Source organism: Leopardus geoffroyi, chromosome C2 (genome assembly GCF_018350155.1).
Source record: "Leopardus geoffroyi isolate Oge1 chromosome C2, O.geoffroyi_Oge1_pat1.0, whole genome shotgun sequence".
NCBI classification, from domain to species: domain Eukaryota; kingdom Metazoa; phylum Chordata; class Mammalia; order Carnivora; family Felidae; genus Leopardus; species Leopardus geoffroyi.
The window spans coordinates 48,642,442-48,657,320 of NC_059333.1; the positions used below are offsets into that span (position 1 = coordinate 48,642,442).

At 38.7% G+C, this 14,879-nt stretch overlaps 1 protein-coding gene across 50 annotated transcripts in view; it reads right to left on the reverse strand.

Moving 5' to 3' along the window:
• The window catches only part of LOC123610790 (ABI family member 3 binding protein), a 265,188-nt gene that overhangs the window by 59,969 nt on the left and 190,340 nt on the right, over positions 1 to 14,879 (reverse strand). For 40 of the 50 annotated variants that reach the window (XM_045501843.1, XM_045501842.1, XM_045501847.1 and 37 more), the window contains 4 exons: positions 11,899 to 11,958; positions 11,253 to 11,300; positions 10,235 to 10,315; positions 8,032 to 8,109 (listed from right to left, as the gene is read on the reverse strand). In XM_045501843.1, coding sequence (XP_045357799.1) covers positions 8,032 to 8,109; positions 10,235 to 10,315; positions 11,253 to 11,300; positions 11,899 to 11,958 — 267 coding nt within the window. The remainder of the gene's footprint in view (positions 1 to 8,031; positions 8,110 to 10,234; positions 10,316 to 11,252; positions 11,301 to 11,898; positions 11,959 to 14,879) is intronic. The other 10 variants (XM_045501844.1, XM_045501819.1, XM_045501806.1 and 7 more) reach the window with 3 other exon arrangements.

The window sequence follows — 14,879 nt, forward strand, 5'->3', positions numbered from 1 at the left end:
CTATCTAATAAAACCATGTTCTAGAAAAATTTGATTAAAATTCCACACACACTAGTAATGGTGACATAATACTGATATTCCCATTAAAGTAAGAAAAAGCAAAGCAAGGAAAAAAAAAACAGGCCTATAATCTTGTATCCTCAATTCTGAAATTTTTAAAGTTCTAAAAAGCTGAAGACTTTTTTCATTTTGCAGCACCACCTGAACTGAATTAGTCTTTTTTATGCTTATTATAAATATTTACATATTTTGCTACAAAAACAATGTGTTTCATCATGAGAATCCACCTATCTTCTATTAAGTAAGACACTAATTGCTTCTATTAAGCAAAAACATAAAAAAATGAGGGCACATTATGGATGTAATGTGACTGACCATCTACTATTAGTGGTTGAAGCTGGTAAAGAGGATGTGGGAGGGCTAGTGTTATGTTAGGTTTCTTCTGTGTGGATTATAAATAAATAAAAAGTTAAATACTGTGGGCACCTGGGTGGTTCAGTCTGTTAAGCATCTGCCTTCGGTTTAGGTCATGATCTCAGATTTGTGGGTTTGAGCCCTGCATCGAGCTCTCCACTTCAGATCCTCTATCCTCCCCTCTCTCTCTCTGCCCCTGCCCATGCTCTATTTCATTTTTTTAATATGAAATTTATTGTCAAATTGGTTTCCATACAATACCCAGTGCTCATCCCTCAATGCCCATCACCCACTTTCCCCTCCTTCCCACCCCCCCATCAACCCTCAGTTTATTCTCAGTTTTTAAGAGTCTCTTGTAGCTTGCTTTCCTCCCTCTTTAACTTCTCTGTCTCAAAAATAAACAAACATTTTGGGGCATCTGTGTGGCTCAGTCAGTTAAGCGTCTGACGTCAGTTCAGGTCATGATCTCCAGGTTTGTGGGTTTGAGCCCTGAATCCAGGCTCTGTGCTGACAGCTCAGAGCCCAGAGACTGCTTTGGATTTTGTTTCCCTCTCTCTCTGCCCCTCCCCCACTGGTACTCTGACTCTGTCTCTGTCTCTCTCTCTTTCAAAAATAAATAAACATTAAAATTTTTTTTAAAATAAACATTTTTAAAAAGTTTATATAAAGATAAGGTACATAATAAATATTAAAAACATAACAAAAAATGAAACCAAACAAGTAGAAAAAGATTGAGAAATTTTACAAAAACTATCCTCCAGAAAAAAACCACCAGAAGACTAGCAGAACAGAGTCTCTGGAGCCAAGCGCAGACGAAAGGCCCACGGAAGAGGGTAGGGAGGGCGGAGAGGCTGTCCGCGCTGCACGGACTGGCGGGAGGGAGCAGGGGCGGAGGGGCAGCCCGCCGGCCAAGCAGAGCCCCAGAGTCTGGCTTGCAAAAGCAGAGGGGCCAGACGGAGTGTGTTCCGACAGCAAGCGGGACTTAGCATCTGAGAGGTCATAAGTTAACAGCTCTGCTTGGAAAGCAGGAAGGCTGGAGGACAAAGGGAGGGAGAGTTGCTAAGCCCCGGACGACAGAGCTCAGTTTGGTGGGGAACAAAGGCGGTCGCCAGCACCATCTCCCTCGCCCATCCCCCAGCCAAAATCCCAAAGGGAACCAGTTCCTGCCAGGGAACTTGCTTGCTACACGCAAACACCCAACGCTGTGCTTCTGCGGAGCCACCCCTCCCGCCGCGGGTCTGACTCTCTCCTGCTGCCACAGGGCCCCTCCTGAAGTGGATCACCTAAGGAGAATCGAGCTAAGCCTGCCCCTCCTGCCCCCGTGCACCTTGCCTACCCACCCCAGCTAATATGCCAGATCCCCAGCACCACAAGCCTGGCAGTGTGCAAGTAGCCCAGATGGGCCATGCCACCCCACAGTGAATCCTGCCCCTAGGAGAGGGGAAGAGAAGGCACACACCAGTCTGACTGTGGCCCCAGCGGTGGGCTGGGGGCAGACATCAGGTCGGACTGTGGCCCCTCCCACCAACTCCAGTTATACACCACTGCACAGGGGAAGTGCCCTGCAGGTCCTCACCACTCCAGGGACTATCCAAAATGACCAAACGGAAGAATTCCCCACTGAAGAATCTCCAGGAAATAACAACAGCTAATGAACTGATCAAAAAGGATTTAAATAATATAACAGAAAGTGAATTTAGAATAATAGTCATAAAATTAATCGCTGGGCTTGAAAACAGTATAGAGGACAGCAGAGAATCTATTGCTACAGAGATCAAGGGGCTAAGGGACAACCAGGAGGAGCTGAAAAACGTTTTAAACGAGATGCAAAATAAAATGGAAATGACCACGGCTCAGATTGAAGAGGCAGAGGAGAGAATAGGTGAACTAGAAGATAAAATTATGGAAAAAGAGAAAGCTGAGAAAAAGAGAGATAAAAAAATCAAGGAGTATGAGGGGAAAATTAGAGAACTAAGTGATACACTAAAAAGAAATAATATATGCATAATTGGTATCCCAGAGGAGGAAGAGAGGGAAAGGTGCTGAAGGTGTACTTGAAGAAATTATAGCTGAGAACTTCCCTGAACTGGGGAAGGAAAAAGGCATTGAAATCCAAGAGGCACAGAGAACTCCCTTCAGACGTAACTTGAATCGATCTTCTGCACGACATATCATAGTGAAACTGGAAAAATACAAGGATAAAGAGAAAATTCTGAAAGCAGCAAGGGATAAACGTGCCCTCACATATAAAGGGAGACCTATAAGACTCGTGACTGATCTCTCTTTTGAAACTTGGCAGGCCAGAAAGGATTGGCACGAGATCTTCAATGTGTTGAACAGAAAAAATATGTAGCCGAGAATCCTTTATCCAGCAAGTCTGTCATTTAGAATAGAAGGAGAGATAAAGGTCTTCCCAAACAAACAAAAACTGAAGGAATTCATCACCACTAAACCAGCCCTACAAGAGATCCTAAGGGGGATCCTGTGAGACAAAGTACCAGAAACATCGCTACAAGCATAAAACATACAGACATCACAATGACTCTAAACCCGTATCTTTCTATAATAACCTGAATGTAAATGGATTAAATGCGCCAACCAAAAGACATAGGGTATCAGAATGGATAAAAAAACAAGACCCATCTATTTGCTGTCTACAAGAGACTCATTTTAGACTTGAGGACACCTTTAGATTGAGAGTGACGGGATGGAGAACTATTTATCATGCTACTGGAAGCCAAAAGAAAGCTGGAGTAGCCATTCTTAGACAAACTACACTTTAAATTAAAGGCTGTAACAAGAGATGAAGAAGGGCATTATATAATAATTACAGGGTCTATCCATCAGGAAGAGCTAACAGTTATAAATGTCTATGCGCCAAATACGGGAGCCCCCAAATATATAAAACAATTGCTCATAAACATAAGCAACCTTATTGATAAGAATGTGGTAATTGCAGGGGACTTTAACACCCCACTCACAGAAATGGATAGATCATCTAGACACACGGTCAATAAAGAAACAAGGGCCCTGAATGAGACATTGGATCAGATGGACTTGACAGATATATTTAGAACTCTGCATCCCAAAGCAACAGAATATACTTTTTTCTCGAGTGCACATGGAACATTCTCCAAGATAGATCATATACTGGGTCACAAAACAGCCCTTCATAAGTATACAAGAATTGAAATTATACCATGCATACTTTCAGAACACAATGCTATGAAGCTTGAAATCAACCACAGGAAAAAGTCTGGAAAACCTCCAAAAGCATGGAGGTTAAAGAACACCCTACTAAAGAATGAATGGGTCAACCAGGCAATTAGAGAAGAAATTAAAAAATATATGGAAACAAACGAAAATGAAAATACAACAATTCAAATGCTTTGGGATGCAGCGAAGGCAGTCCTGAGAGGAAAATACATTGCAATCCAGGCCTATCTCAAGAAACAAGAAAAATCCCAAATACAAAATCTAACAGCACACCTAAAGGAAATAGAAGCAGAACAGCAAAGGCAGCCTAAACCCAGCAGAAGAAGAGAAATAATAAAGATCAGAGCAGAAATAAACAATATAGAAACTGAAAAAACTGTAGAGCAGATCAATGAAACCAAGAGTTGGTTTTTTGAAAAAATAAACAAAATTGACAAACCTCTAGCCAGCCTTCTCAAAAAGAAAAGGGAGATAACCCAAATAGATAAAATCAGGAATGAAAATGGAATTATTACAACCAATCCCTCAGAGATTGGTTGATCCCTCCCAGATAATTCAACAGACCCATAACCATGAAGAAATTGAATCGGTTATCAAAAATCTCCCAATAAATAAGAGTCCAGACCAGATGGCTTCCCAGGGGAGTTCTACCAGACGTTTAAAGCAGAGATAATACCTATCCTTCTCAAGCTATTCCAAGAAATAGAAAGAGAAGGAAAACTTCCAGACTCATTCTATGAAGCCAGTATTACTTTGATTCCCAAACCAGACAGAGACCCAGTAAAAAAAGAGAACTACAGGCCAATATCCCTGATGAATATGGATGCAAAAATTCTCAATAAGATACTAGCAAATCGAATTCAACGGCATATAAAAAGAATTATTCACCATGATCAAGTGGGATTCATTCCTGGGATGCAGGGCTGGTTCAACATTCGCAAATCAATCAACGTGATACATCACATTAATAAAAGAAAAGATAAGAACCATATGATCCTGTCAATCGATGCAGAAAAGGCCTTTGACAAAATCCAGCACCCTTTCTTAATAAAAACCCTTGAGAAAGTCGGGATAGAAGGAACATACTAAAAGATCATAAAAGCCATTTATGAAAAGCCCACAGCTAACATCATCCTCAATGGGGAAAAACTGAGAGCTTTTTCCCTGAGATCAGGAACACGACAGGGATGCCCACTCTCACCGCTGTTGTTTAACGTAGTGCTGGAAGTGCTAGCATCAGCAATCAGACAACAAAAGGAAATCAAAGGCATCAAAATTGGCAAAGATGAAGTCAAGCTTTCGCTCTTTGCAGATGACATGATATTATACATGGAAAATCCGATAGACTCCACCAAAAGTCTGCTAGAACTGATACATGAATTCAGCAAAGTTGCAGGATACAAAATCAATGTACAAAATCAGTGGCATTCTTATACACTAACAATGAAGCAACAGAAAGACAAATAAAGAAACTGATCCCATTCACAGTTGCACCAAGAAGCATAAAATACCTAGGAATAAATCTAACCAAAGATGTAAAAGATCTGTATGCTGAAAACTATAGAAAGCTTATGAAGGTAATTGAAGAAGATATAAAGAAATGGAAAGACAGTCCCTGCTCATGGATTGGGAGAATAAATATTGTCAAAATGTCAATACTACCCAAAGCTATCTACACATTCAATGCAATCCCAATCAAAATTGCACCAGCATTCTTCTCGAAACTAGAACAAGCCATCCTAAAATTCATATGGAACCACAAAAGGCCCCGAATAGCCAAAGGAATTTTGAAGAGGACCAAAGCAGGAGGCATCACAATCCCAGACTTTAGCCTCTACTACAAAGCTGTCATCATCAAGACAGCATGGTATTGGCACAAAAACAGACACATAGACCAATGGAATAGAACAGAAACCCCAGAACTAGACCCACAAACGTATGGCCAACTCATCTTTGACAAAGCAGGAAAGAACATCCAAAGGAAAAAAGACAGCCTCTTTAACAAATGGTGCTGGGAGAACTGGACAGCAACATGCAGAAGGTTGAAACTAGACCACTTCCTCACACCATTCACAAAAATAAACTCAAAATGGATAAAGGACCTGAATGTGAGACAGGAAACCATCAAAACCCTAGAGAAGAAAGCAGGAAAAGACCTCTCTGACCTCAGCCGTAGCAATCTCTTACTCGACACATCCCCAAAGGCAAGGGAATTAAAAGAAAAAATGAATTACTGGGACCTCATGAAGATAAAAAGCTTCTGCACAGCAAAGGAAACAACCAACAAAACTAAAAGGCAACCAACGGAATGGGAAAAGATATTTGCAAATGACATATCGGACAAAGGCCTAGTATCCAAAATCTATAAAGAGCTCACCAAACTCCACACCCGAAAAACAAATAACCCAGTGAAGAAATGGGCAGAAAACATGAATAGACACTTCTCTAAAGAAGACATCTGGATGGCCAACAGGCACATGAAAAGATGCTCAACGTCGCTCCTCATCAGGGAAATGCAAATCAAAACCACACTCAGGTATCACCTCACGCCAGTCAGAGTGGCCAAAATGAACAAATCAGGAGACTCTAGATGCTGGCGAGGATGTGGAGAAACGGGAACCCTCTTGCACTGTTGGTGGGAATGCAAATTGGTGCAGCCACTCTGGAAAACAGTGTGGAGGTTCCTCAAAAAATTAAAAATAGACCTACCCTATGACCCAGCAATAGCACTGTTAGGAATTTACCCAAGGGATACAGGAATGCTGATGCATAGGGGCACTTGTACCCCAATGTTTATAGGAGCACTCTCAACAATAGCCAAATTATGGAAAGATCCTAAATGTCCATCAACTGATGAATGGATAAAGAAGTTTTGGTTTATATACACAATGGAATACTACATGGCAATGAGAAAGAATGAAATATGACCCTTTGTAGCAACATGGATGGAACTGGAGAGTGTGATGCTAAGTGAAATAAGCCATACAGAGAAAGACAGATACTATATGTTTTCACTCTTATGTGGATCCTGAGAAACTTAACAGAAACCCATGGGGGAAGGGAAGGAAAAAAAAAAAGAGGTTAGAGTGGGAGAGAGCCAAAGCATAAGAGACTGTTAAAAACTGAGAACAAACTGAGGGTTGATGGGGCGTGGGAGGGAGGGGAGTGGGTGATGGGTATTGAGGAGGGCACCTTTTGGGATGAGCACTGGGTGTTGTATGGAAACCAATTTGACAATAAATTTCATATATTGAAAAAAAAAACTATCCTCAGCCATAGGTGCTCTAGTCATGTTTATTTAGAATAAGTACTACTTATGAAATATCTTTAAATTAGATTTCTTTTCATCATCATTATCTATAATTTCAAACTTCTTCCTCCACATTTTGTTCACAAATTATAACTGACAATAAGTAAAATAAGTTTACTTTTTTTGTTTTTTGGGAATTCCTACCATATAAAAGAGGTAGAGATGAGCAAAAGGGATCCTTCAGAACAAAAATAAAAGAAACCACAAAAAACATAAGAAATCCACAACTGTTTATAACCTAAGTAACATAGAAAAATTAAAAAAGGCAAAATTTCTGAGAGCATGAAGATGAGATAGGGCTTTGTGTAGGTAACACTTCCCAAAAAGTTGGAAGGAAGAAATAAAAGAAGGAAATCTCCCCCAAACCCTCCCTAGATATTTAAATATTAAGTCATTTTCTTTGAGAGAGAGAGGGAGAGAGAGAGAGCACGTAAAGAAGAGGGGTAGAGGGAGAGAGAGAATCTTAAGCAGGTTCCATGCTCAGCACAGAGCCCAATGTGGGGCTCAAACCCATGACTCTGGAATCATGACCTGAGCCAAAATCAAGAATCAGACTCTCAGTTAACTGAGCCACCCAGGTAACCTAAATATGAAGTCATCTTAAAAAAATGATTTTTCTCACTACTAGTTTCCTTCCTCAGGCTGCAGTATCAATGTGCTTATTAAGTGAAAGAGAGGGGACAGAGGAAGATGAAGAGAGAGTGAGAAAGGAGGATGGGGAAACAAGATGGGGAGGAAGAGGAGGCGAAAGAAAAGAATGGGGAAGAAAAAAAAGGTAATAAAAAATTTTATCATATGTGGAAAAAAAGCAAATGAAGATAAGCAAAGAAAAAAGGGCACTTTCATTCTTAGTTATCAGCATCAAGTTGTCAACCATACATTCAAAAGCAAAGTTCTAACTAAAGAAACTGTCTTCCCTACATTCAAGTAAAGTACGTATCAATATTCATATTCGGCTGATGTCCTGCACCTATGAAATGAAGAAAACTAATTCACTGTGATGAAAATTGACATTTTGAAATGAAAATTTCTTTCCTGATTAAAAATGAAAAATAAAAATTTACTACACAGAAATGGGGAAATAGCATTACCCTGAGTTGTCCTTGTCAATTCAGTTGTTGGTGGAATCTTAGTTGTAAAGAATTCTTGGGTGGACTGTTCTGTTTCTGCTGGGGACAAACAGAGCAAGGTGGCTGACTTTAAATAATTATCATTATGAACTTGTCAAAAAACCCACACTTATTTCCACCCCATGCAATGGTAAAGAGGAAATTGCATTTATAAGTATGCCCAGTCATCATAATATTTCAAGGTTAAAGGTACATTTTAGTAACTCATTTATTCTATTTACTATCTTTGTGCACTCTTGTTTTAATAATTATTGTAAGGATTTCCAAAAGCTTTTAGTTCACGATTATCGTTTCATGATCCTGGACATGGCTGTTCTTGAATTGTGTCTATTAACTGCTTTTATCTATTGTTGCCTTCATGCCTCCTCTCTATCCCATCAACTATTTATGTGAGCTGGAAAAGAAATACATCTTATGAAAAGAGGTGCATTCATGCCATGTAAGAATAAACATTCATCTACTAATGTCATGTGAGAATCAAAGTTTGTTTATTGACATAGACACATTTCTTCTGACAAAATAAAAAAAAATTGCAATACTTCTACTCCCATATTATTTTGAAGTCATCACAGCATCATGTAGACATAGCAATTCACATCGTCCACTTTGCCATGAACTGTATCCAAGGAAATACTTGGTACATACAATATACAGTCATCTTTTTTTCTGCCCTGCTTTGTGATCTGGATTTTGCTCATAGCAGAGATACTTGTGAGTTGGCAGGTGATGGTTCCTGCTTCAATAAACCAAGATGCACTTAAACAAATAGGGAGTAGAAGTTAGATAATTAGTATATCTAGCAGGGGTTCTTGAAGAGTAATTTTGGCTTTGCCATCATGGGTGATGTTCACTTTGAAGGCCATGGCTAGAATACATGGGTATTTGGAAATTAGGGTGTATTTGCTCAGTTTTCACTTTTTTTCCTTCAAAAATGATTTCATTTTGAAATGTGATCAGTAATTTCATCTCAGTAGATACACACAAAAGATAGGTTTATTTGAAAAGGGACAAAGGGAAAAAAATAAGGCCAGTGATTTAAACACAGCCACATGGTATGCAGTGTGGGCAGGGAAGAAGAACCAGCAAAAACAAAGTGTGAACACTTGGTTTCTGATTTATTTTCAGTTGGGGGTCAAGCAAACTGGGGTTTCCCATTCAGTGAATACATTGGTGCTGAGCTCCTTAAAAACATGGCCCACTCATCCCCACCAACCTTCCTGTTGCTTCTATCCTTCCTTGTTTTCTCGAGGTGACTCACATGCCCATAAGATTAGCCTGACTATCATTTTTGCCGCTGCCTCTGTCCCATCGGTCTTTAACCTGAAAGGACCTTTCACATCTTAAACTTCAACTGTCACCCCAACTTGAAAATCCAGGGTAAGTATCACCTCCTCTGTGAAGCCTCCCCTAATATGCCTGGTGGTTTGTTTGTTTAGCATGTTGCTCATTTCTATGTCACACTCGTTTTTTGAACAATACTGGGGTGAATCTCAGGAGCTCTGGTGACTGAGTATGTGGGTTCTAAACCAGCTTTGACATTAGCTGTGTGACTTTGCCAATTTTTTAAATCTCTCTATGGCTCAATTTTCTAGTGTGTAAAATGGGGCAAGTAATAGAACCTACCTCACAAGTGTTATGTGACTGAAATTAAAACATACACGTAACCCACTGGGTGGTATGGAGGAAGTACTACCGTCACTAAATCCTTCGTATTCTTAGACGCTGAACTCGCTAGGATAAGGATTCACTCTCAAAACAGTTTCTTTTTTGGAATTCTGGTTGCTTAGCATTTCACTTAGCACCCATAAAATATTCTGCAAATACTAGATCAAATTCTTCTTTCCAAAGGCAGCTTCAAATATGGAAAAGCAACCAAAAAGTATAGAATTGATACATTTTGGGAACATTCTTTTTAGAACAATTAAAATTTTATCAGGATATTTTAAAATATTCTCATTTTCTATTGAAAACCAACATAACTATTAAAAGGACAGAATACAATTAATGTAAAAGAATCAAGTGAAATGGCTATTTTTTATAATGGTAGAAAAAGACCCTCTATTGTTTGGAAACAACCCATCAACACAAGGTACATATGGCTACTTCAAGGGCAATCCCTAAAAAGTAGATCCTCATTGGACTGAAATATGAAATCAAAACTTACCCAGAGTGCTTTGCAGTTCCTCCTGACTAGTACTTGGTGAGATCATAGGTATAAAAGGGCTGCCTCGTGTCTCTAAAGGAGCTGGAAAAGAAAAGTATGAGCGGTATCAATCTTGAGATGCAAAATCCAGCACCAAGCCAGAATGATATTACACAAGATTCCTTCGTTTGAAGCGGAAAAAGGAAGACATTAGGTGGATCATGAAGAATAAAGTTAGGTGTACACAGAACCTTCACAAAAAATGACTGTGGAATATAAGAATAATGGTTCTCAACTGTTTCTTATCCAGCACCAGGATAGATAAGAAATAATACTCAGTGTCTGGCACATTCCATGACCACCCCTGGTTAAGATGGGATATGAGTAAGAAACAATCTTGGTCTGTCAGCTGTGGTGCATGCTTGCGCTCGCACGCTCTCTCTCTGTCTCTCTCTCTCCCCCACCCCCCATCCTAGAGAACATACAGGATTACAAAATGAGTGGAAATATTCATTATTGTAGTGGTGTCTCATATTGAGTCTCCTCAAGTTTATTTTTAAAAACAGACCATTGGCAAATTTCAGTATTTTTACAGATATTAACTGTAATTACTTGCCAGAACTTTTCACAAATTTCAGTATTTTTACAGATATTAACTGTAATTACTTGCCAGAACTTTTCACAACTGGTCATGCTAGTGTGTTGTAACACTACAGCTGAGAACCACCGAAAGTGCTGAAAATGTTAACTGGATGGGCATGAGCACGTGGAATCATTCTGAACATGGAAATAAATGAGGTAGGTGAAGAAGAACTCAGTAATAAGCTGCCTTGGGTTGGTCTTCAGAGCAAAGCCTTCACAACAGTGAAATCGTTGCTTTTCTATTTTGGAAAGAGTAGGAGTAGGATGATGAGATGACAATGAGATGATGAAATGGATTAAGAAGAGAGGATGTTCAATATGATAAGTTGAGCAAGACCTGCAATTAGACTGTAGCAAAGCAAACAATTAGAGTTGGTTGATAGGGGGAAACCATTACCTATTGTTGTCTCTGGTGGATCAATTCTAAAGGTAACAGGTTGCAGAACTAGGCCAAAAGCAAACCGAGGAAATATATTTATGAGAATTTACTACCTGGTGAAGTAAACATCGTTTCTGTGTTTCTATATGCTTCCATTTGAACATTTAAACATTCTCAAAGAAATACAATAAATATGAGAAAATTCTACATATTAGATGCTACTTAGGAAGCTTAGTTTAGCTAAAACTTTAAAGATCTCATTCACTATGACTCTGAGGAAAATTTTTGAGTAGGCATGCACATTTTTGACTTACATTACACCCACAGTTGGAATGGAGTTATATTTCCATTTTGAAAGAAAGTAAAAAAAAAATGGTTGGCTCAGTTAATAAATATGTCTTATAATTTTAGCATGATCTCCTTTTCAATGGAAACACTTCCAGGGAAAATAAACTAATTATATACTATTTCCTCATGTTAATCAGAGAAAAAAATTCAAGCAATTTGTAAGATTAAATCTTCACAAAAAAATTACACATTTTAGATCTATAATTTTCTCCAACCTTGTTCCACATCACAATCATTAAATATATATTTGCCTCAAGAACATTTTTCTTTTTGAAAACCATGCTTCCAAGCTGGGGAAATAAAGTAATTTATTTACCAGGTTCACGCTGAGAGACTTCAGGGTCTGGTTTAGGGGGAAGGACCACATCTCTCGGAACTGAAAGAAAAAAGATTTTAAAACACCGTACTTTAAGTTTCACATCTGGAGTGAAGATAAACCCACAGATACAACGTCCTGGAAAACATGAATAAAGCAAAGGCATTTTCACAATGGCTAAAGAGTAATTCCAAGGACATGAATGCTTTTTTCAAAGTGGAAAAAGTCACTTGTATGGAGAAGGTTCTGGTGGTAGTTAAAATTGGTCACAGTTGATCGTGAAGCCTCTCTTGGAAAAAAGAAAAGAGGAAACAACGTCATTAAACAAAAGAAGGTGGTTCAGTTGGTACAGCATGTGACTCTTGATCTCACGGTTGTAGGTTCGGTGGGTGTAGATTTTATTACTTAAAAATAAAATCTTAAAAAGAAAACCAGAAAGCCAGTTTTTGCTTGAAGTGTTTAGCTGCCATTTGACATTCACGCTAAAAGTCCCCTGAGAGCAACAGCAAATACATTAATAACGTAGGCATAAATGGCCTACAAATTAGGGGAGACAGCAGGAAAGACAAATTCTAAGAGGAGAACAAAGTTTTATTCTGAAAGGCAGTGACAGTTATTACCAGGAGAAAATGGAGTAAGAGGAAAACGCCCCTCATTAGAAGATACTACATGTAAGGTTTAGGAGAATACTTGTTAGGTAGTAAATGCTAGATAAACATTGCCATTTCTGTCATTCTTAGTGATGTGGCTTCCAGTATATTAGGTTTCAAGGTCTCCTGACAGACAAGAGAATGACAACTAAAGACAAAAATGTCAGTTAAAAGAGACCTACTTAGAGTCGGTCCCTTTTACCCAGTACATTTTTAACATCTGTGCCCAGTTCTATTTTGGCAAAATAAAACAGTAGGCTGGGAATTTGATACCTTTATTCTCACTGAGGAAAATACGAAGGTAATTTGTTTATTATTAGCACCAGATTTATATATACACTCTTTCCAAGATCAAGGTAAAGTTCTTCTTTGGCTCAGTTTCCCCACAAAGACATCCTTCTCAGCCCTACTATCTTGCTGAAAGGTTTTCATACTAAACTGAACATCTGGTAAGTATCAGGGTCCCTTTGGTAGACATTGTAATTTCCTTGCATCTTAAATGATGCTGGGGAAAAAATTAGAATTCAGGCTAAAATTCTACCGCAGGAAAGCCGAGGAAAACTTTTGCACCATGAGGTGGCCAAGCACCACTTTACCATTAGTGTGGGAAAAGGTTATACTAGGTTACAGACACTCTCTCTTAACTGCTATGTGGGATCATATTTAACTTAAATATCACATTTGTTCTTACTCTAGGCCACTAAGTTCCAATGAAGTTATAGTTGTGGAAGTTGGTAGATTGAGTAGAATCTTGACTCAATTAGAAACTTTATGAGCTAAAAGGTAACATCCACAGGAACTTGAAAATCTGAATTAAAAACTTTTTAATGTTTACTCATTTATTTTTTGAGAGAGAGAACACGCACAAGGGAGGCAGAGAGAAAGATACAGAATCGAAGCAGTCTCCAGGCTCCAAGCTGTCAGCACAGAGCCCGATGCGGGGCTCAAATCTATGAACTGTGAGATCATGACCTGAGCCTAAATCAGACATTTAACTGACTGAGCCACCCAGGCACGCCTGAATTTTTTTAAAGAAAAAACTCATAAAGATTACTGGTCAACAAAAATAGAGAAAACTTACCATAGTGAACATTTGACCTTTGCTGTGTAGTCCTTTTGGGGATTCGAATGGTAAAATATGAGAAATTTCCAGTTGTAAATCTAAATGTTTATCTGGTGAGTGAAAGACTGATTTGGCTCTGTGAAGATCATGGCCATACGAAACAGCCTGTAGTTTATAAATACCCTAATTGGCTACAGTTCTAAAGTATAGAGAGGACCCAGGATTAAGGAAAGTAGAGGCTGAGAAGAAATGTGCTCCCAATAAATCCACTGTACTGTAAATACATTACTCGCTGCCTGTTTTCATTTACTGAGGAATGTAGGTGGGGGTAATGTGGATTCCTGCTGCTGCAATTGGCACTTTTTAACATGAAGTGATGATTTAATAAACTGTCATTGCAGACTTTCTAAAGCAGGTGAAATCAGTGGAAAGGAAAGAAATAGAAATATTCTCAGGAAAGGGATATGAATCACTTTCTTGGTCAACTGCAGCTCCAAGAAATGAAGCTTCTTTTTTTTTCTTTTTCCCTATGTGGCATTCCCCCATATATTAAATTGAACAAAAGCCTGATTCCTAAAATCTGAATCTTCCATGCAGGCAGAAACTTAGTGTAAATAATGACAATTTATATGAGAAGACAGTTTTGATTTCCTTATAAGAATATTTGTATAATAAATATATGTAATTAATATATAATACTACTATAGTTTAGACTCCATCATATCAACCAACTTACCATTTTTATTAACTAACCAACTATATTAACTGTCTTTTTGAATAAAGTGCACCAATCCAAAGAAAAATTCAACTAAGGCAATTATGAATGGAAGTGTCTAATATGGACAAATGTAAATGAATGTATATGAATGTTTCACTAGAGTAGTTGAGAGAATTAATCTCTTATTCTGCAATAAAGGTGGTGGAATATGAAATCTTCAATGAGGTTTACTCCTGCCGTAAGCTACAAAGAGACTGACTTAGAAAAGTAACATATGCGGACTATCCACCATTTTCACCTCCAGATTCTCTGTTCCTTTATCCTAACCTTATACCCTTAGGTCCCATCTTGGAGGAAGCAGAGCTCCCACCAGTTTGAAGGCCACTTTGTGAGCTCACCTGTGCCACTAGGCCATCCTCTCTTGTAGCGCCTTTTACCTTCCATTATTTCTATTATCTTACATGCTTCTCCATTAGTTCATATTCCGTTGATCCATGATTTCCTCCCTATTCACCTGCTAAGCAGTCCAAATGCTCCAACACCCTAAAAA